Consider the following 24,476-nt stretch of genomic DNA (forward strand, 5'->3'; position numbering starts at 1 on the left):
TTGGATCATTTTAAAGGTTTGGAAAAAGTCAAAAACCCTAATCATCTGGCTGGAATAAAGGCGGTCACCATGCGCGGCACGACATGCGCGAGGACAAAAACATCGAAGGTTCCGACATGAGTGACTCTTCTGTATATTCTTATTCTGTGGCAGGGTGTTCTACGCTTATAGCTACTTTCCTGAGTAATGAATGCTTCAAAAAAATTTTATTACAGTACATGTTAGCAAAAAATAAAAGAATAAAGTTGTGTAAGTTGTACTCGTACTCATCTTAACAAAAATTTGCTTGACTACAAGTACGACAACTTGTTTTTAGAACCCAGATCCCTCTCGGTCAAATCACGTAGTCGTACTCGTAGTCAAATTTGTTTACATAGAAGAGGCCTTAAATATCGTAATTAATATTCTATTCGTTTTCCTTTCACACACTAAACTAGCTATACCGGTCACAAGCACGAGACTTGATTAAGTCAAGGACTGTGAGTGGAAGGAATATAGCTAATGGTTTGATATGATTGTACGTTATAGTTTGGTACAAGACTTGTAAAGTTTGTTACTCTAAATTCATTGTATTATTTTGCTTTCTACTCACTGTCTATTGAAAGTTAAATAGCGAACCAATCAAATTAAAGCATTTGAAGTAGAATACTAGTATGATTCTGTTAAAGAGTTGAAGAAAAACGGGGTTTTTTAACATTCAACCCATTAGCACCCGTGTTTTTAAAGGCTATCTTATAAAATACGATAACTCATAAGATTAGATCATTCGTAAGATTTGAATGCGTAAGTTGTTCAAGATTATTTGTACGCGTAACGGCGTAAACAATTCTATTTAAGTAATGTACGACATAATTATAAGTCCCATTAATGATTGAATTTATCGTCACCTGAACTGTTCCAAACACCCTCGATGATTGAGTAGCAATCGATTGTCAATCAATGTAGTGTTGCAAACATTATCGAAAGCGTAAGAAAATGACATGCTCTGTAATCTGTATAAATGCGAGTCTTGTACGAGTGCTAACAGCTAAAACGAAAATATCATGAGGCATGCTTTCAATTTTATGCTATGGAGCTTTCATAAATGGAATATTTGAAGAGGGACCATCATAATTAATTCAAAAGGAAGAGATGCATTCAGTAAGTTTTCGTTGATTTAGCAATTAAATCACCTTGACCTTCAAAACTCAATACGAATATTCGACCACTTCCGAACATTTTTATAAAAAATGACTTACGCAACACTATCCTTTATATCGCTGTAAAGATACTAGATCAGCAAAGAACATACACTTGGATGGTTAACGCTAGGGAAGTTATACCGGCAAAACTAAAACATAGCAGAGCGTGAAAATGATTAGTTTACTAATTATAAAAAAAATGAAAAGCTTGATTCCCATTTAGCTCGTGAATTTGCTTGGCATTTGCTGGAACTGTCAACAGAGGGTTTCTTGCTTCTCTAAAATGTCTGCTATGTGTGAATTAAATGACTGGTATGCTTATGTTGATGTTTGTGTTTGGGGTCACGGGACTATAACATTGATATCTCGATTGACAATGTGCTTTGTGTTGTTTTGCGTAGTTTACAATATTTCAATCGAAGTTCTTTGATTATTGAACAAAAAATCGAACGAACATGAACAGTGACGCTTTTTTTTCGTCAGTTCGTGAATTGACTCGTTCAGACGACGCTTTTTTTTTCACGTTCCGATGATTTATTGACGTTGGCAACATATACTAACGAGTTACGACCCAGAAACTTGAGGAGAAGGAAAGAACGATGTTACCAACCAAGTCCTGTTAATAATAGTTATAAAATAAGATTATGGTTTTTATGCATTTGCTTGTTACATAAAATTAAAGCTGCCACGCGTTTGCTGTAAGCTTGTGGCAGCGTTTCGTGACGTGGCGATCGTGTCACCAAAGAATAAACTTGTCAGTCTAAAATTGGACGCAACGCACCGATAAACAAACTGGTCACATAAATGCTTTAAATAATTTAATTATACTTTATCAATGATAAATCTCTATAAATATGCTACTCTGCCGTATTCATATATATATGTCCTTACATACAGACGTTAAACTTACTGTCAGGCGATACCAAAACAAAAGTTTGAAACTCTTCTATCACGACTTAGTTAAAGAGATTCGATCAGCGTCATGCTAATAAATTGATATGAATTACTCAAACTCAGTGTCCTCTTTTACGTTTGGAATCGTGTAAAAGCTTCTTACTTAAATAAATAGATATTTGTTGTTTGTTCTTAAATAATTCGCAATTCAGAACACAGCTTTTGAAACGTAGCTATAATACAACCAATATGTCTGTGGTGCTTGGCACGAATTCGCACTTGTGTGATCTTTGCTGATAAATTATATCAATAGAATTTCACGGGACGACGTTTATGTAGCTTGTTGCTTTAGATTGCAACCAGGTAGATTCGTTTCAGCTTGTTCACATATGCTCACGATGTCGCGAATATTTCGTCAATTAGATCATCCACGGATTGATCGTCTTTTTTCTGCAAGCATTTGGCGTTGCCGGCGTCGCATGGCTGTCGTGACTGGATATTTTTCACTTGTGTGATCTCATTTTTTTTACAATTCCAAACCCCAAACGGGCAATCAAGTTGCCGTTTTTTAGCAGCACCATTCGCTTCTTTTCTTGCTTTTTTCTCCATCATTACTTTTGTGCGAGTGCGTTCCCATCGTCGTAAAATTCGTCTGCGATCGCATTCGGACTCGTCCAATAAGCACAAAACACTTTCGTCAAATAATTCTTCCAAATAATCGCTTAATTTTTGCTGAGGAGGCGCACTGTCACGTTTTACTCGTTCTTTTGCAACAATTTGGGTGTGTTTTTCGCGACGTCTTGGGCAAGCCCATGTGATGTCGGGACAGTGTTGACTGTGGACCACGAAGCACGAGGCAACAATTAAGAGGACGAAGAATATTGCTTTCATTTTTCACTGAATTATACTAACTACAACAAATGAAAGAAAGAGTTAATGCTGATTCAATTATTCCTAAACATTAGCTATAGATTACTTTAAAATTTCGAGTCAAACGCTACCGCAATAGACGACCAAATCACGTGTATTTGTGTCCCAGACATAGTCATAGTTATATTTTTCAAATGATTTTCCAGAACTTTTTCATTCGGAATAAAATAAGGGAGATACTTAGAGCCTTTCATTGCAGTTTTAAAAATTTATCTCATATTTAGGACATCCGCTGTGTGTTTAAAAAAACATGCTTTACAAAATAATTTTTTATTTAAGGGCCACCCTAAAAATAGCTCACATATACGCAAAATATATTTCTGTGTTATGTGAACCGTCTCATTAACACCTTTTGATGTTATTTTTAATCAATGCTCGGTGCTTTTCGTTAAGAAAAAAAACACTGTTGATAAATGTGTAAACAATCAAGAGATTATGTCTTAGTTCAAGTATGTGTATGTGATATGGTCGATGACGAAACACACATGTAATTCAAATCATTGAAATGATCTAGGCGTTGTTGGAGAATGAGCGTGTCTTGGTGGAAAATGCTAGCAACTGGTACAGATGCTAGTAAAAAGGGGCTAAATAATATACTTGCATGTATAAGACTTTAATAATATATAATAATATGATAATAGACTTTTATAAGGCTTGAATAATATATGGTTTCCTCTGTAAATTGTGACAGGGACGTTACACATACTTTCATACCAGCGCTTTAGATACACCTTTTTTATGTTGAAGGTTTCCTTCGCACATTTAAAGTGTATCGCAGCCTGTGTGAACACACATCCGAAGAGGAACTTAAGTTTAGTTAAATATGCGTTGTCATTTATTCATCCCTACGTGGTTACTAAATAAAGAAACTTCTCAGTGTTTTATATAGCTATTTCCCCGTGGTGAAATTCTCTTCCCAAATTCCCTGTTGTTTCAATTTTCTGCCAACTTAATCTAGAAAGATTCTCGAACCTAATTTAAAGGGTGGTATTTCTTTACCTTTACTCATGCCTTGTATCGTATGATAATCCTCTTAATCATGTTCTTGAAAAGAAATTTCTTATGAGGGCAAGAACCAGGCAATGTATAAGATTTTTACTGACTCTATAGAGCAATATCTAGTTCTAATGAAACGCGGAAATTGGGAAATTATAACCGAAAGAAAAGAAAACAATGACTGCTTTGTATGAAAAACAGTGAATTTGATATTTTCTTGAAGAGCGAGTTTTAAAAGCGTAAAACGCAAGCAGTTAGCTCGGTATATCATATATTTATACATAGTATGGTTAAGTACATCATAAGGGTAAGTTCAATGACATAAACACAATGAAAAACGAACTTACTTTTTATTTGTTCTGTTCCCGCACCGTTTCGCAAATGAAACTTTTCAACTGATCCAAAAAGAATTTCTTTCGGCAACGAGATGAACAGGTTTTGTACTAATGTACAATATTTCCTTCTTGTGTTTTTGTGCTACCAACTAGCTTTCCTTGACCTTCACTAGACCGTGTCAATGTTGAAATGCGAACAACGTGTTCGTACGTGGGTTAAATACCTTCCATGCGATATTGGATCGTGCAAAAGCGCCGTTTTAGTCATGTTTCCGCTCTTTTGGCACTGCTGCGCATTTTTTGAGGATTTCGAATTGCTGTCCGTCGGAAGTGTTGTTAATCATGGCAAATAGTCAATTACTATTACGATCTTTTATCACCACGGTAGCGTGTCAACGCCTCTGTTTGTGTTATGTTGCTGTTTGAAATGGCTTCAATGACGCACAGACACGCGCGCGCGATGCTTGCTTTGCTTCTTTCCGTCAACGCAGATACAACGCAATTTCTTCAGTTCTTTGCATTGGCATGTGTTCTACATCAATTGAATTTCTTTTAAAAACATGTCACTCGTTTTGCAGCATTCCCATTCATACATGGAAGTAGAAGTGTTTTGGTCTCGAAAATTGATAGCAAAGCTACTTAAAATTTTTTAAAGTTCATGGCAAGATTAACTTTGAGTGGCAAAACTCCAACACTAGTCTATTTAGCTACTACAGTATCTTTTTTCATCAACTATCATTTTGTTTGCTTATATATTGAAATTGTTTGATAAATCTTTAAAAGAGTGAAAGAAAGCTTTTGTATGTCCTTGTCAAACGAGCAAAGATGTGGTAAATTTGAAAAAAGCCCAAATGATGGAAAGTTCTCGGAACTCACATGGTAGGAGGTTGGTTTGTGGTTTTGTGGTTGAAGGTTGCTGAACCGTGTTGTTAACGTCACTACGTTGAGGGGGTGGGGATTAACAGAATTGTTCTCAACAGCTGAGAGATTTTGTATTTTTACATAATGATTCATTTATTGGCTTGTGTAACCAAATTGTGTTTTTGTTTTCACGCAGATTATTGAAAAGCTTACATCATTGCTTAGCTTATTGAAAAGTTTACATATTGAAGAACTTACATAATGTTTTTATGTTGCGTAAGAGCGCCATTTCGCCCTCACGGGAGGTGTCTCAGTGTTTTGTTAATTGGGAATTTTGCTTTCTGCCGACGTTTCTTTTGCTACAAAAGTTGTAGATATATCTTTGCATCAAAAATAATAGCAAATTTTAGCAACATCATTTAAAATATAATCAATTAATATACTTTCTAAAATACTTCTTTAATTGCATTTATGTTCAATATAAAGCGCACAAATAGTTTTAGTGCAATAAAACCAGATTCATTTGAAGGAAACACACATCCTTTTATACTTTTTTCTCTCGTCAAAAACAATAATTTGCACAGATAGGCGTTCAAAACTATACATTGAACAGCAAGAACATAATTCGTGAGAACGGTTGTAATAGTAGTGAGAATCATCAGAGCAAATATAACCGAATCATTCGCGTGATTATTTAAGGGGTTGCAGCATTTAACATCATGACTCGACATTCGTCAAGACTGTTTCTTGGCTGTTTGCACAATTATGACGACCGTCATGGTCAGTAGATGTACATATTGTCTATTTTGAATATTTGTGGAAACTTTCTGGTCCAGCTGAGTTTTTGAGCCGAACATTCAACAATGATTAAATATTTTTGTGCAACTAACGTAGGGTTTGATTTAATGAAAGCTCTAACACGATGTAAGTTTTATTTAGGTCTCTATATGTTCCAGTATGGCATAGGAACATAAAGAGAGTAATTGTATTTAGCATAATTGTGTGCAAAGTTCAGCTCATTGTGTTGAATTCTCTTTGCCCTGTGTTACTATAGAAATGGACTAACAACTTTTACAGAAAAACATATATAATTAATCTGGTGGATTTTCTTCCGTATTCTCGGTACTCGACCGGTAATTTATTCATGTATAACTCATGTCACTAAATAGAGAGCTTATCCTGAATTTGATCCACAATTCTAACGGTATGCTTTGCGGAAGGTCTGCTTACTCATGAAGTTTGTAAATGTGACTTGAGATCTGTTAAAATGACGTCATCACCACCTTGCTATTCGGAATGCATTCAACGTGTTGTAGAGGTAGACATCGTACCAAAATTGGTCATGTTGGACAGCATATTTTATTCATAAACCCTGGGGTGATAGAACCACCTCACGCAATGTATACATGTTTGGAAGTATGTTTGTGTGTTTTTTTATTACCAGAATGCACGTTTCGCATATTTTATTTCATGCCAGGCGCAAAGTGATTGCTGATAAAATGTATCGTTGATGACTAGTATAGACGGCACTATATATAGTGTGCTGTTGTTGTGTCGATATTTTCATTCTATTTTCCGAAAACTGTCTTATGCTTCTGTGTTTTGGCGACTGCCTTAAACTTCCGTGTTTTGCCGACTGCCTTAATTAAACTCCTGTGTTTTGTCGACTTTTTCCATACATTAAACTTGATTTATAACAGGGTTGACTTGAAAATAGTACACGGTGGATTTGTCCCAAGTACTTTCTGTGATACATAGTAATTTCACATTTTTAGCACCAGCTTGTAGTTTTTTTCTAGTTTACAAATCGATTAAACACAGATTTTCGACGTTTGAAGATGAAAATGTAACATAAAGTTCACTGTTTTAGGTTTGACGTTTGTTAAGTCTTTGCCGCTCGCCCATTCATCCATAAGTTTGATTAAGAAAATGTCTTTGACCTTTCTGAAACAATGTTTTCCCACTTCCAATTTATTTGTAAAAAAAATTTTTCCACTTCGACATAACAGATAATAAACTCATAGTTATGACTCCTTTGCTATAAAAGTAATTAAGTTTATTTCAATCTGGCTGGTGATGCGTAAATCATCCGTTTGAGATAGACGGCGTCTAAGATTAGTTATTCTTGCATCAGAAATTGTGTGTTTTTAACTTATATATAGATCAGACGGCAAGATGTTAAAAGATAGTTTCCACGTTCTCACATTTAAAAGAGATTTGATCACGTGGTAATATTCCACAAACTACGTTCATGTTTTCTGTTTTTGTTCAGGCGCTAATTTAGAAAAGGAAACAACATACCAAAACCCAAGCTTTGTAGCATGAGACGAAAATTACGCATCTGTTCTTCGCTTCAGATAGTATGATTTTATAATTAAAAACTGTCCTTCAACCTGATAAACCATTTTCCAAATAGATAAACATTGCATAATGATTGCATGTTGCATAACTCCATACCTCAACTTGTCTTTTTGGAGATAATATTTTAAACTTTACTAATTAGGTCTCCTGTGGGCGAATAATTGATTTAGTTTGACTAATTTGATGATATAAAAAGACGTTTCTTATCTTTCTAAGAGAAGTAATATATGTACTTGACCGCCGAAATGGAAGATGCTTCTAATTACTGTCGAATTTCTAAGTATCTAACGCATTTTCATTATCCTATAATTAATTTTTCGGGATTTAAATGAAGTAACATGTTCTTAGGTGAAAGGATTCCTTCATCTCCTTTGGCTTTAAAACCTTTCGAAAACCGGTAGATATTAATTTTGAAACCGTCGACATCAATAGCAGATGTTTCTAGTTACTGTCTTCCAATTTCTAAGTAGCCAACGCATTTTCATTATTGTATTGTACATTTTTCGTGATTTTAGTGAAGTAACATGTTTTTATGTGAAAAGATTCCTTCATCTCCTTGAGGTTTAACACATTTTGAAAATCCGTCGACATCAATTTTTAATCAAGCTCATCTGTGGAGTTTCTGTTTGCTAGTCTTTGGCTGGTTTGCTTGCTTGTTTACAATCACTTTCTTAATCGAGAACACTTAGGTCCGTCATTATATCTCATCAATTCATTTATTATCAAAATTGACACGTGATCAAAATTAGCTACATGAGTCATTATCCTATTTTGAACACAGTAACTCGTGCGCTTTTGTTAATGAATCCTCTCTCAGCAACAAGCGACAGAAAATCTTGAATTATGTGGCTGAACTATTGTAAGAATGAATGTTTACTGCTAAATGACACGATTCTCATTGGTGACCTTGCGATACATGCTGTTATGTCATTCGTTAATTTGCCTGTTGAAAATCATATCCAATAATCTAGATCAAATTTGGCAAAAAAATGCTCTCTCTCATGCCGATGTGCATGCAAATTTAGTTCTTTTTGTCATAAAATGTTCACAAAAGTTTATTATTTACGGTTGTATATTGTCGAATTTTCAACATGAGTCCTTACACAACGCCGCCACTTGCGGTATTGTATTTTCCGTTACATCACTTAACAAATGATTTTCGCGTAATAAAAATATGGTCGCGACGTGCGGTTTCGCGTTTGTCGTGAGATTACTGAATTCATTGAATTCCTTCGTTTCGTTAATGAGAAAAAACACACGCTGAAATGTTTCTAGCAAAGAAATTTGAATAAGTAATAGACTATAGACGAAAACTCTGTTTCCAATAATAAGAAATATCGATAGTTAATGTGAGCAAAGCCACGCGTGCGTTTTTAACAAGCGTCAATAAATACCTTTGATGACAAGTGTAAAAATTTCAGCATCGTCATTTATGGAACGTTATTAAGTAGAAACTAGATCGTGGGTTGAATTGATGCGAAGTTACTGTAAAACATCGTATTTTGAATTTAACGACATTTTTAAATAACTGCTCTTCAGTTCCAAATGCTGGAAACACAAAAAGCATGAGGACCATCCAATGACTTGATTATGTACAGGATATAGGGATTAATGGATTAGGATTTTGAGCCAAACTTGAACGATATAGATAGCTTGCATTTTCTAGATGAGGAGACTTTGCCAGAAATAAGAGTAACAGTTTTTCCAGAACAAAAAGATTAAAGTTCCTATGCAGCCGGGAGTCTAGAACAATTGATGGACAAAAGACCCCACAACAATGTCCAAAACGTTTGATATTAATTCGCAAAACGTTTCGCAGTTTTAATCTAAAAAGTGTTTATCGCAAAACATGCAACAATTTTTATTTTTCATTCAGTGTTTGTTAGCTAATTGTTATTCAACAAAGGTATCTTGCATATTAATTCGTTTTTATGGCCAAAAAGGATATAATCTTTGGCTACATCATGGACGAATATTTCAAATTCTTTTGGGAGATAGGAACGTTCTCTAATGAAATTTTTATTAAGCTAGATCTTGTGGAAATCCGGCCAGTAAGCTTATTTCCCAGGATTTGCGAGTTGCACGGCTGAGATGTTACGTCTGCAGGATGTCCTCGTGTATCTAAAAATATGTTAAAGAGTCTGAAAAGAACTTCTTCCTCGTTTAATGACATCACATTTACGTAAAGTGAACATTTTGAAGCGAAAATAGCGCACACTACACACACACACACACACACACACACACATACGCTCCAATTGCATGGTATTAAAAACAATCAGACCATTAATTTTATCCTGCTACGTAAATTTCAAAGCATGATCATGATTCAGTGCACTGACTCTGAACAATTAAATATCGCGTAGCACGACCAAATTTTGTGCTTCTGGTTTTCTATCAATCTGGATTTATATCATCACAGCAGGGGCGGATCTAGAGTATGTCAAATCCGTCGCGCGACTGATGTTTGAAATTAAAAAATTACCTATTCATATTAGTTAAAAATTCATTAATTATTCTTACTTTATTATCGCATTTACTTCGTGATAAAAATCCAGCTTTATTTATTATTGAAAACTAATGACTAATACAACGAATATCTCCTTGGTAACCAGATCAGTTGAATTTTAATTGACCTGGAATAACCGACTGATAAGCGGGGTGGCTTGACTGGTTCGACTTATAAAGGAGTCTATGAACGCCAGAAACGCTATTTTATTGGTCAATGGCCAGATCAGTGGACAGTCTGGAATAATCTCGACCGATAATAGGGTGGCCGGACCTATAAGGGAGTCCAATTGCTATCTTACAATTGGTTCATTTGAATTTTGTCTTACTGTGATTGGTTTGACCGATTTCGACTGATAGCCAACTGAACTAACATAGTCAAGCTCACTGTCTGAATTGAATGTTTGATCGTTCATAGTAATTTTCTGAAGCATGATAGAAACTTAACTACAATCAGATGGAATTTATGGAAATCTTTTACAAATTCATATGTTGACATGAATGCTGCTTTCCAAACTGGGAATTTTTTCAAGAGGGTGAACAATTTATGGATGAATTGTAAATTCTTGGCAAAGACGATCTCGCGAGCGACATTTCAGTCATTGATGTTCAAAAGCAAGCCAACATTGTTTTGAGTTTTATCAGCAGAAATTTACATCGAAAATCGTAAGTAAAGTTCAAGTGAAGTGTATGCATGAATGCAATATATCAAAGTCAATTTATGCGAGTGTGTGATGCGATTTATGTTAATATGGCGTATGGTAAGCAGATTGATGCTTCTAAAATTGTTGTTGCCGAAGGACTTTTAGCTATGATTTCTTTAATGCTTGGGGAATCGTGGCCGTTATATGGCAGCGAAATCCTACATTTCTGCAAATATATTTCAATGGACAAAAAATCTGTAGCCATAAGGCGCCATACTATTATTTACTTTATCATAAACAAATTTTGGGGCTTTTCAGTTTATGATCATTGATCATTCAATCATTGGACAGTTATACTACATATTGTTTAAGATTTGAGAAAACTAACATTGATTACATGAGAAGCTGTTTACTATCACCTGTGATTTTGAGTCTTATGATCCATGAAGCTTTTTATTTTGACAATTTGACTGGAATGGTATTAAACCTGAGTATTTCACATACATGAAATGTTGTCCCATGTCACATATTGTCCCCTTTTCTAACTGAACACCTCATGTAGAGATGTAAAGGTGTGTTAATCTATGGCTCATACCAGATTGTTTGCCATAAATTCCAAAGGGCTATTGATGTATGAATAGCATTTTCTATAAAGTAAAATGTCTTCCAATGTATGCAGATAAACCTTGAAATTTGGCAAAACAGCAAAGTATTTTTCATGATCACTAGGTAATTTTTCTGATGATCAGTATAATTTCTAAACTAACTTATTTCAGATTTACATTTAAACGAGCTTTGATCATATGAAAAGATATTTATCATAACCAGTAAGCATGACACATGAACAAATTTTAACATTCATGTAATTATATAATTAAAGACATGTTGGTTACATTCTGTTTGTATTTGCTAATACAATGCTACTAGTGATTGCTATATAGCACACCTTGCATATACTTACAGAAGATAATAGTCTAGTGAAATGCCTGAAACATTCATGGCATTAAGCTGTCCTTAGCTGCAATTTTCACTTTGATAATTTTCTTAATCTTTGACAGAAAAAATTTTGAGTTTTTCTCAAAAGTGAATTTGCTGGCTCTGATGTGGAGATGGGTAAAGGGTTACAATAAACTTGCATGGTTTGAAATCTGAGCTTTTCTATATTTATGAACTGTCACTTGTAGTACCAAATTTCTAACTTAAATTATTACATAGAGGTTTGAATGGGGTCTCTAGGGGGGTATATGCCTGACAACTTGGTAGAAATTTTTAAAGACTATATCTGTTTTTGAATAGCATTATTGTAAAATAAATTTTACGTTCCTAGACATGCTAATGAGCCATGTATTTGGCATGATAATGAGCCTAAATATTTGGCAAAACATTCAAGTATTGTTCACTTCATTTTCTTTTTGAAAAAAACGTAAGCAAAATGTGTTGTTTTTACCGAAAAACGATGCCCACAAAATACATTTTGTATTGCTCTAAAACGCTGAAAATGGCATTTTAGAGGTTCTGAAATTCAAAATTTCTCAGGGGAGAATGCCTCAGACCCCCCCAGGCGCGGAGTGCCTCCGACGTTTTATGACTGATGTTTGAAAAATCCTAGATCCGCCCCTGCATCACAGCGCTTCTGGCAGCTGAAATTTTTTATTACTGATGTTGATTTTAAGTATGATTAGAGTATCGGAGAAAAAAATTTTCGAGTTGGTAAAAACGTTCCATTTTTATGGCTTTTGTACGGTGGCTCACAAGGGCCACCACACAAAATAAAAATATTAATACACACACAAAATAAAAATACACACACAAAATACATTATACACACGCAAAATAAAAATACACACGCAAAATAAAAATACACACACAAAATACATTATACACACACAAAATAAAAATACATTGTGTGTGTATTAATATTTTTATTTTGTGTGGTGGCCCTTGTGAGCCACCGTACTTATGCAATTGGCAAAAATGCTCTTAGTTTTTTGAAGGAAATGACTTATTTACATAGTCAAAATGATTTGAATAACATTTTAACGGATACGTCCAAAATTTTATCTTAAAGGGATTTTTGGGCTTAGAATTAGATGACTCCGCACTGGAAGTGACGTACATTGGAGAATACGCTCGCTTGGCAAAATATAAACACCGTGTTAAAACATAGAATTTAGCAGGAAATAGTGCCCGAACAGCTCCACTTTTTAAAGTTTATTAACTACTATAAGCCTGTATCATAGAAGATACACTTTTTATGCCAAAACTACGTAATTTCCGTTGATGACTGATTTACTTTTAGGCCCGAAAGACCCATGAAGATGACATTTTCGTCCTATAAATACATTGCAAATGTTCTTGAAATCAATTAACTATCTAAAGAAGTCGTTTCTCTGACCTTTATATAGGCACTCGAAAACGTGTTTTTTTAACTCAAGGCCATAAAATTATGGTTTAATAAAGCCAATATGGCGGATATAAGGGTTATTTTAGGTATGTAAAACACGCGTGTTGTGGATTCTTGTTTTCCAGTCGGCAAAAGGTTTACATGACCAGATTTTTTAAGTTTTGGTCGAATTAGTGATGATTTATTATGAAATGTACAACCTATCAAATAGGTGAAAAATTTGCGAAGTTAACACACCTTTAGAAGCAGTTTTCATTTTTTGTTTCTTTAAGATTGAAAATGCGTCCGTCAAATTTTTGAAGGCAAGAAAATCCAACCAAAAAGATTTGAGTTTGACTTTGATGGCTAAGACTTTGAACACATGTACATTAATACGTTAGCTTGAAGGAATTTTCACGTGCAATTGGTTTGCATGATGATTAGTTACGAAATCACACCGGTCGCTGGCGCCAGTTGCAATTGCACGCGTCACGTGTCACGTGCACGGGCAATTGCACAAATACCCAATTTAACTGAATGCAAACATTGGGATATGCCATATGAAGCAATAATTCCAATTATTTCATAAATTCATTTCGATTTTGTCACTGGATAGTATATTTTGAACAACAAGACGTCTATAAGGCGTTCACTGGGGCAGCTGGAGAACAGTGTTTGGTTGTATTGGCGTATTACAAAAGTTGCCACAGTTATCACAACAAAATTCACTGCAATGTTATTTCCCATTTGGCAATTTGTTATGTAATTAAAAGTGAATCAACTTTAATTATAGCTACGTGTCATTTATGACGCTCACACGTGAACGATCCAAGAAAGATTTAGATTGGTTAAAAGACTTCGTGTCATTCACGCGTGGTTTGTGTAATCTCGTGACAACACTGGAATATGCGAATTTCACACTCGGCATTGTCTTCGGTTAACGCAACGAAAAAAACAAGATAACAAACAATGGTAAACTACTGATATGATTTTATTTTTATCTATGCATTTAGTTTGGGAAAATTCATTTCTCTGTAGCATTTACATAACCTAATCGTCATAAAGGAGCTAGCTGGTTTAGTGATTTTTACATGTCGATAGTTTTCTCAAGAAACTTTGAAAACTTTAATTACATGCATAATATTGTTAAAGTCAACACACCGCCCACGAGCCAGGTGGTCCACAAGGTTTTTTTGTTCTAGGAAGTCGTTGTTCTCTGAGTTGATTTCGCCATTTGTTCATGATCCTAGATGCAAATATTCTCTTTTTGTATAGAACATCAGATCGGCGTCTCCATCTTGCGTACCAATAGGTTGGGAGATGCTTTGTTGAAGTAGAACAGCAAACAGAAAAATGAAACTGACTAGTGCGGCATTGGTGAACAGTTGACACTTCATCTCTAATTTCTATATGAAGTTAAAGTTATTCAAAAAATGTTGTTAGTTTGTATTTTGCCCCAAAATGTCACAGGCTTTTATTAAGCTTGTACTTATAGATCAACCGTAACTAATTAATACTTTGCTTATGCTGTTATTTAAGATAGTCCTACATTGCGCACTCAACTTTTGCGACGATCGCTTTTGTGATTGTTGGCTGAATAAATCACGAAGGTAATGAAACTAATTTCAAATAACACAACTCGTTACCACAAATTTAAAATCCTTGAAAACTCAAAGACTTACCCACTATACAAGCCGAGTTTTAAATTATCCGTAGCTATTACAGTCTTCTCCTGTTAATCGGCACTAAGTTGTGAACACAATGTTGAGTTGTTATTAATGCAACAGCCCACGGACTCACAGCTGAAGTAAAAATCCTACAATCAATATCATTATTGAATTTCAGCTGACGGAAGCAATTGAAAAATTTATCATTACCGATAAATGTATGTCCAATTATGTAACTAATTGCAACTTATTGTTCATTGATCCAATAAAAATTCTACTTTCTTGGTTTTAATGCATTTGTGATATTTGCTTGATACTTTGAATAATACGTTTTAAAACTACTTTCGAAATTGCGAACTTCCAATTAAGGAGGCCTCATACTGTACGCATGTGCTCCGCTGTAATTTTTCATTACGCTTAAGCTCGTTGAAATGGAAGTATAAGTGTTTTGGTCTCGAAATTGATAACAAATCCATGAACATAGCTAATATGTTCATTTTTTAACGCACAGCTCACAAGCTACTTAAAATTTTTTAAAGTTCATGGCAAGATTAACTTTGAGTGGCAAAACTCCAACACTAATCTATTTAGCTACTATAGTATCTTTTTTCATCAACTATCATTTTGTTTGCTTATATATTTAAATTGTTTGATAAATCTTTAAAAGAGTGAAAAAATCTTTTGTATGTCATTGTCGAACGAGCAACGGTGTGGTAAATTTGAAAAAAAGCCCAAATGATGGAAAGTTCTCGGAACTCACATGGTAGGAGGTTGGTTTGTGGTTTTGTGGTTGAAGGTTGCTGAACCGTGTTGTTCAATGTCACTACGTTGATGGGGTGGGGATTAACAGAGTTGTTCTCAACAGCTGAGAGATTTTGTATTTTTACATAATGATTCATTTATTGGCTTGTGTAACCAAATTGTGTTTTTGTTTTCACGCAGATTATTGAAAAGCTTACATCATTGCTTAGCTTATTGAAAATTACATTGAAGAACTTACAATGTTTTATGTTGCAGCGCCTTTCTCCTATTGTCTCAGTGTTTGTTAATTGAATTTTGTGCCGATGTACAAAGATATATTAATGTTATGAGTTGAATTTCAAACAAGGCAAATAACTTTTGAACAGCCAATAGTTGCAGTCTGTTTGTTGAGTTTTACTGATCAGTAGAGAATGCTTTATCTCTCTCTTTTCATTGTTTTAACAGGTAGACGTTTATCGCATTGTTTTTTGTTTTTTACACGACTGAAATTAGTTAGACGCTTAAATGTAACTTGCTCAAACAAAAAACGATTGGAAACGCAACTCGCTGTTGATTGACCACTCAAACGACACCTGAAAAGGAGTTTTCCTGTGCAATTATTTTGCATCGTGATTATTTATAAAATCATACACTGGTCGCACGTGCTTGTTTTAATTGCAAGTGACTCTTGCATCGGCAACTGACACAACATTGCAATTTAAGTTATTGTTTTCTTCAGGATGCAACATTAGTAAAACAAAAGCAATAAAATGCGCACGGTGATTGGTCTATAGCTGTGTTTGCATTAACCTGTGCAAAACGATTTCAGCTCAACAAATCAAATCACTCAATCAATCAAAGAGAATTTGCAAATTAATCATGAATGCGTGCTAGAGGAAAATCAAAACGTTTGCTTGAATTTTTGTCGTTTTCGCATTATTGTTGTTTTATAAACGAAAATAAAGATGTTTTTCGTGTTTGCATTGGCTTATGCAAACCTCGGAAGCGTTTGTCAGAATTCTTGAGCAGGTGCAACTCTTGACCTTCGGTCTCGGACTTGCACTGATCTGCTCTCGAGTTCTCCAAAAGACCTTCTTGGTGTGCATAAGCCTGTGCAAACATGTAAAACATCTTTCATTTCTTAAATAATCAATCAAAAATTTCATACAGTTTCATTTTGATTTTGATTTAGCCACTGCGCTGGATTATTGAAAATTTGAGTGGATCTTCAACACTTATAAGTCGCATGTTCGACACAACTCATAGAATATATCATATATATGCCATATGGCAATGGAACTAGAATATATGTATAGGGAAATCATATGGATTTCAACCTGTTATATGCATAGCTATACAACAGTGGAAATCGTTCACAAAATTTTACTTCCATAAATCTTTCGGACTCAAAAAAATTTTTCTTTAGTTTGATTTTTGTAAATGATCCATATTGGAGTTTTTGTTAAAAATTGCTAATTACCGATGCAAAGGAACTTTAAAAACTAGGCAAGAAATAAACAGAGAAGTGTGTATACTAAATGCTTCGGAATTTACGGACAACACAAAGACACAGAAAAAATCAAATTCATTTGCATGCTCTATATACAATGCAAGATATTATAAATGAGATGCAACAATTACAAAGTGATGGCCAAAGCAACTTCATTTTAAAGTAATATTAGTTGACTTAACTGGTTAAGATAACTATATATGATCGGCAAAGTTTAAGCATCACAAAAAAGATCGTTAACGATTACAAAGTTTTTTGTGATGATCACAGCCAGAGTCGCTTTATTCATAAGTCCTTAAAAGCTGCTTCATCACTGATAAACAAGCCCCTATTTCATATTCAAAGCCTTTTTGCCATTAGTTGCTGCTTCCATGCAAATAGGCTACATTCGTATTTATTTTGCACAATCATACAATTATTTTTTCCAAATCATAGCAAATTTAGGTGCAATATAAGATGCATAATAAGATGCAATATTGTCATGTAGATGTTATATTACCCAAAAGAAGTTAATGGATATGGATTTTTAAAGACAAATGAAAAAGTAAAATTTTTAGAAAGAATACTGATAGCCGTTTCTCGAAGAGTTTCTGCATTGACCCATGCAGGACATGAACTTTGGTCGCTGTATTGACATACATAGTTATGGCCATTCTATATAAAGTATAGACAACGGTATTACTTGATTTCAAGTTTATTTTTATGCTACTGCTGGGAATTTGTAAAATTAATGTCATAGATAATAAAATTTTAATTGAAATTATTTTACAAATTATTTTTCTCAGTATTACCGAGAATAATGACTTTTGTGAATCAGTCAAAAATGGTTCTTTCTTTTCTACATTCTTCTTCAAATCATACAATCATGAATTGACTAAGACATGAAATTATTAAATTCGAGCACTTTGACTAATGTTTACATAAAGCAAGTCTACTACGCAAGCATTTTTTCATGTCCTAAATGTTTTGAATTTTAGAATCAAACTTCATAACCAGAATCAGAATAAATGTATCTTTACAAAAGTTTAGAGTCATTTTAATCATTGATAAAAGAAAAAACAAAATTTGTAATTTATGATTCTGAATAAAGGGGGAAGATAAGTTGTGTGATGCATATATTGTTTACGTTAAGGATGCAAAGAAGAAAATTTGTGAAATTGATAAGTATTAGCTAATGATTCATATCAAAACCATTATCATTAATAGAAATTTTGAGCTATTACGACATAAAAGTGTTGTGTAATCATGCACAATTGCGACGAGACTTGTATCTAATTTAAAATGCAAATATGCTCAAACAATTCATTCTTTTGACAAAAATTTGAGAGAAAAAATTAATTAATCTTGTTTTTAAAAACCAGCTGTCTCTCTATGATGCACTATAAATATTTGTGATGTTACAGATGTTCAGACTCGGGTTTGATTCCTTTCACTTTAACGGAGCTTCTAACATCATAAAGAAGGTATGTGTTTTATCCGTCAAATTCGTTTGTTTGATTTTGTTCGAGAACGAGCAAGCCTGCAGCAGGCCTCCTTGCGTAAAATCAAGGAAGTTTCAAAGTAAATTTTTCTTTATTTAATGCACTTTACTTGTGTGCTAGTGTTATAAAGCATAGATATCATAGAACCTAGATTGCAAACCACATCTCGCGGCCGTAGCGAATTAAATATTCCAAAATGGCGGTTTCATCGGGCAAAAGAACTATAATTTGTATTACGTTCATTGCGGAGTTTCTGGGTGTAAACTTGGATGCATCATAGGAATAACACGACAAATATCGCTTCGTCAATTTTTTTACCAATTGGTCACTTTAATCAAATCGAGCATTAGAATGTAAGAAATATCAGACATTTTAAATGAACGACGAGTTTTTTTATCGTAAACATGTTTCGGCATGCTTATGCCATCTTCATAGAATGAAGGTGATTATGCTATTTACATGATATATATATAAATATGTGTGTGTAGTGGTGTTGAGAAAAATCACAAAACTACAGATTCATCCCGACAAGCCTGTTTCGTGATTGCTCACTCTTCAGGGGATTTAATCCCGGGCATCGAGCACTGTTTTATACGGAAAATCATAAATTATAAACTTCCTATATATATGTGTGTGTATGTGACTATCGTTAAGTGTATCAAATTACAGAATTAGTGTTAGATATTATATTACAGGTAAAATATTGTATTAATGTGGTATATTTGTTTGTTGAGGTCTGGTTTGAGCTTTTTAATGTAGAGCGCTTCTTTCAGTTTAAGAGAAAAAGGAGAGTTGGCGGTGTCTAAGATGCGAAAACATGAATGGTTGTATTTTGATTTGCAATGTGGTGAAGTGTGTAGGTGTTTATAAATATGTGAGTTTTTGTCGGAATGTGCGTGTTCTTTGATGCGTGTGGAGAGATGGCGAGTTGTCTCACCAACGTAACGGGAATTACATCCCGCACATGAAAATTCATAAACCACGCAAGATTTGAGTAGATGGAATACTGTTTTTAAAACTAAAAAGATTTTTTATTTTGTAAGATGAGAAGACCAATTTGATTTTTAAGTCAACACAGAAGCGTTTTGTTAACTTCCGTAGTTTTTGTTGAGTGGTGTGTGAGTATGAGCCAATGTAAGGAAGTTTGAAATAGTATATGTTTGGTTTGTCTTGGTTAGGTTCATCTGATGTTTGTGTATCTGATTGTATTTTGTCGTTGAATGATTGGATGACTTTGTCTATGAAATGGACAGGAAAAGAATTGCGTTTTAAAGTTTCAATTAGTGTGTTTATGTCATTTTCGCAGCCGTTTGTTGTATTGTTGATTCTGTGGATGCGTTCAAGGAGAGTTTTTATAAGTCCTGTTTTATAATTACGTGATGTAAAACCAAAGAAGTTCATTAAGAGTCCAGTGTAAGTTTTCTTGTGAAAGACGGAAGTTATGCATTGAAGTTGTTTCAATGCATAACTTCCGTCTAACTAAGGACTCTTTCACTTTCGTCATAACTAAAGACTCTTTCACTTTCGTCGACGAACTAAACAACCAAGACATCAACAGCAAATATATCGTTTCCTTTGATGTTAAGAGCCTCTTTACTAACATTCCACTAACTGAAACAAAAGACATCGCACTCGACTTATTATTTACACAACAACCCAACTTTCACATCAACACAACAGATATGACTTAAAACAATTGTTCAACATCGCTACATCACAAACCCACTTTCTCTTTAAAGTGGTTATATCACGAATTTTAGCCCCCCCTTTTTTATTAGCTAAATTGAAAGACCTTGTTTCAGTGATTTTAAATCTGCAATTATAATTGAAATTGGATTGGTGAAAGTGATTTTACGGACGTTCAAAGTCACGATTTTCAGCATTTTTTTTGCGAACTTTTTGATCGGTATGCTAATTAATGACTTGTGACGTAGAAAGTTGAACACATATATGAACATGGCGTATTCTACTAGTAATCTTAATAAGAAACGCGGAGGAAAACGCTGTGTTGCTAGCGGACCTAATGAAATTAGTTGCGCCAATGATTCAAAAACCGAAGGAATGTCGATGCATCTGTTTCCTAAAACAGAAACAGAGCCGCAAAGACATAGAAAATGGGTAAATTTTGTGCGTAAACATAGACCGGGTTTTGAGGCTTCCTCTACCTCGTGTCTGTGTTCTGCGCATTTTGAAGATTCTTGTTTTGACCTTAATTTGAGCGTGTAAGTCAAGCTCAAAAGAAGGATGAAGAAAGATGCTATCCCAACCATTGACGTGGCTGGGATTCCTGAACCATTACAGGACGAAATAACCGATCGAAAGCGAAGACAAGTAAGTTTACGCTTGTTTATGTTAATTTTTCTTTTGTCATATGTAAATTCGATATAAGTTTTGTAGATTATTCGACATACTCTCCATAAGTAGTCCAGCTGTTAACGACAAAAAAAACACCTAACCCTTCACTTTGATGATACAAGTATGAAACTTTCTCACATTCTTACTATGCCTAGTAACACAAAATTTTGATATAGGGCCAGCCCATATTTTACATTTAAAACGAGTTCTGCGAATGTCGTGTTTGATGACGTCATTGGTAGTAAAAAAAAAAAGTTCAGAGAAATCTGCAATTTCCCTGTATATTCTTATACAACAGCTAAAGGCGATAGAAAAACTATATTACAACTTTTGCTTTTGAGCAATGCTTTCCCAAATATTGTGCATGGAATATTCTGAAAAGTGCTGAGTCAGCACTTTTATACATATATTATATATATATATAAAGTGTATAACAATGTGCCCTCCCGGCTTTCACCATAGTGCAATGATAAATCGTATCGAAACAATGAAGAACATTCAATTAAGTTTCTTTAAGATTTATTACCTTACTTGTGTTAGCATTCAGAATAACCTAATTGAAAAAACCTATTTGGAAAGAAGATATGTCAAAGGATCATCCTCAGTTTCTGTATTGGACCAGAGTTTTGGAACTAGAATTACTCTGTTTACAACTAGTGCGATCATTTAGAGAAGCTAATTTCTCCTTATACTTCCAGTCAATTAAGCAACTTGTCCCTTGGATGTTTGCTTTGGACAATGTTAATTATGCAAGATGGCTTTCTGTCCATATCCGTGATTTGTCGGAGCTTCCATTCAAACACCCTGACGTCTTTAACCAGTTCTCCAAGGGCTCGTTTGTGGTGCATAAAACGAAGAAACAGTTTTCAGCTATAGCATTAGATCATGCTCACGAGCAAGTTAATGCAGTGGTAAAGGGAGAAGGTGGTGCTGTGGGACTAATCGAAAACCTTTCAGCTTTAAGGAGATGGATGATTGCAGGTCCAGAAATTGCACGAATAATTAGGGAATTCGAGATGAGTACACATGTAGACAGTCAGCTACACCATGAGCAAACTCCATCCATTCAAAGAGAATTTTATAAAGATGTCTCAAATGTCGTCTCCAATTTTCAAGCGATGGGGAATCCTTTTGTAGAAGAGAGCGAAGACCTATTTGCCATCCACACAAATGACGTTATGAACAGTTCCGTTGTTGACACGGTGAAGAATGTTGTAACCCTTGGAGAAGAACAATATCAAGCATTTGTTAAAGAAAGATTTGTTGAGAGAAGCAAGAGTATTACTGAAACGTTGAAAAAAAATAATCTGCCAACGTTTAAAACAGGAACAAAAAGAGTTTCGTCAAAAGATAAAGTAAATATACAAACTCTGAAACTAGACTGTGCTTTATTTTCAAGATTGTATATAGCCAGTCAAAATCGAAGTGGTGATCTCGATGATTTCTTTAAATATGAGAACCGACCATGGTCACCATCTCTCTCACAAGCAGGAAGTTTGCGTACTGGTAATAAAGCAGACTTGACAAAGTGTATCGAGCCCATTACCAAAGATCAGTCACCAACTCCCGATGTTATTATTTTAGACGGGGCTGTTGTTGTTCAAATGATTTCACCTGGAACTTGGGAAACGTTCGAAGAGTACGCTCAGTTTGCTTTCATTCCTTATGTGTTAAAGCAATTTCAATCAGCTAAAAGAATTGATTTAGTGTGGGATGTATACAAAGACGATTCGCTGAAAAAAAACGCACGGGAGAAGAGAGGCTTTGGTCAACGCCGCAAGGTTTCATCGACAGCACGTATCCCTACTGACTGGAAGGGCTTCCTGCGCGTAGATGCCAACAAAATGGATCTATCCAATTTCTTAGCGCAGAAAGTTATTTCCCAGCAGATTCAAGAAGAGAAATTTGCAGTACATTTGAAGAAAAGGTCTTGTGCTTCCCTAAAAGAACCGAAGTATCAAAGTTGGAACCATGTAATCATGAAGAGGCTGACACACGATTGATGGTGCACGTGTTAGATGCAAGTGACTGCGGCCACCAGAGGATTGTTGTAAGAACAAATGATACTGACGTATTGATACTGGCCATTTCAATTGTGAAAAACATCAAAGCAGAAGAATTATGGATTCTTTATGGCACAGGAAAGCACTCGCGTTGTATTCCCGCGCATACAGTTGCATCGACTATCGGACCTGACAAGGCATCTGTTCTACCGTTGTTTCACGCTTTTACGGGGTGTGACACTGTTTCCTTTTTTGGAGGTCGAGGAAAGAAAACTGCATGGGATGTATGGAATGTATTTCCAGAGCTAACATTAGCGTTGCAAGAGCTAAATTTGTTGCCAGAAAGGATTGATTGTTCGTCCTTGCAGGTAATTCAGAAACCGCCAAAGGCATGTATTATCTATCAAATAAGGTCTCTATTATGATTTATATAATGTTTTGCAGGTGATTGAGCGATATGTGGTCCTCTTATACGATCGTACAAGTAATCTCACCAGAGTCAATGAGGCTAGACAAGAGTTGTTTGCCAAAAAGTCTAGAACACTGGATAACATTCCACCAACCCAAGAAGCGTTGCTCCAGCACACTAAGCGTGCATTGTTGCAAGGTGGATTTTTCTGGGGGCAGTGCTGCTTGAAAGAGCAGGTTATACCAACTCCGTCAGGTTGGGGCTGGTACCGTGATGAAAATTCTTGGTTACCAAAGTGGACAAATCTCCCTCAAGTTAAAGATGCCTGTTATGAACTTATTCGTTGCGGATGCAAAAGTTCATGTTCTAGTCGTTGTAATTGCGTCAAAGCACATTTAGTTTGTACTCGTCTGCGTAATTGTGGGGGTGATTGTCAATAACATGAGGGCATTAAAATTATTTTAATATTACTGTTCTTCGTTAGGCGCTTTTCCAATGTATTTAAGAAAGAGCAATAGCACTAAACAAAAGTGCTGAGTCAGCACTTTTAAAACACTTTTAATGTAGAATATTTCAGAATGTATTGCTCAAAAGCAAAAGTTGTAATATAGTTTTTTTATCGTCTTTAGCTGTTGTATAGGAATATACAGGGAAATTGCAGATTTCTCTGAACTTTTTTTTTTTTACTACCAATGACGTCATCAAACACGACATTCGCAGAACTCGTTTTAAATGTAAAATATGGGCTGGCCCTATATCAAAATTTTGTGTTACTAGGCATAGTAAGAATGTGAGAAAGTTTCATACTTGTATCATCAAAGTGAAGAATTTTGTCATTAACAGCTGGACTAAAGCCATCGCTGAAGGAAACATGTTCTCTAAATGAGGAAGTACCATCTACTAGTGATGAAGCTGAGCATGTTTAAGTATGCACTGGGGAAGCAAACGATTCGCCATTTGAACGACTTGCTATTTTCCATTTTTACATTTATGCTATGATTCAATTCCATATATTTTTTCTTTTGTCTTTTTTCCCAGACTGACATTGAAGAAAAGATATTCTTTCATTTAATTCTTTCAGCTTAACCTCTCAGTAGTTGCACCAATTTGTTTTTATTGTTTACTCTTGTTTCAAACCATTAAACTGCATGTCAACTTATATAGTGCATCCATGTATCTCCTATTTGGTTTTCATCTAGGCATATTTCCTGACCATT

General features: G+C 34.8%; 1 protein-coding gene and 2 long non-coding RNA genes across 3 annotated transcripts; 1 reads left to right on the plus strand and 2 right to left on the minus strand.

The window, feature by feature from the left end:
• Window positions 1–1,982: 1,982 nt before the first annotated feature.
• Window positions 1,983–4,572, minus strand: LOC124457940. The gene is made up of 2 exons (XM_047008090.1): window positions 4,349–4,572; window positions 1,983–2,986 (listed from the first exon to the last, which is right to left on the minus strand). Exon 2 carries the CDS (start codon window positions 2,964–2,966, stop codon window positions 2,469–2,471), a length of 498 nt encoding a protein of 165 aa, XP_046864046.1. The 5' UTR covers window positions 2,967–2,986; window positions 4,349–4,572; the 3' UTR covers window positions 1,983–2,468.
• A 9,159-nt stretch (window positions 4,573–13,731) lies between these two features.
• LOC124454582 lies at window positions 13,732–15,052 on the plus strand. Its single transcript, XR_006951523.1, has 2 exons — window positions 13,732–14,065; window positions 14,369–15,052. It is a non-coding gene; the product is annotated as an uncharacterized LOC124454582 (long non-coding RNA).
• On the minus strand, window positions 14,067–14,834 carry LOC124454576. Its single transcript, XR_006951522.1, has 2 exons — window positions 14,776–14,834; window positions 14,067–14,499 (listed from the first exon to the last, which is right to left on the minus strand). It is a non-coding gene; the product is annotated as an uncharacterized LOC124454576 (long non-coding RNA).
• Window positions 15,053–24,476: the final 9,424 nt, after the last annotated feature.

This window comes from Xenia sp. Carnegie-2017, unplaced genomic scaffold (genome assembly GCF_021976095.1).
Source record: "Xenia sp. Carnegie-2017 unplaced genomic scaffold, XeniaSp_v1 HiC_scaffold_13, whole genome shotgun sequence".
Taxonomy (NCBI): Eukaryota; Metazoa; Cnidaria; class Anthozoa; order Malacalcyonacea; family Xeniidae; genus Xenia; species Xenia sp. Carnegie-2017.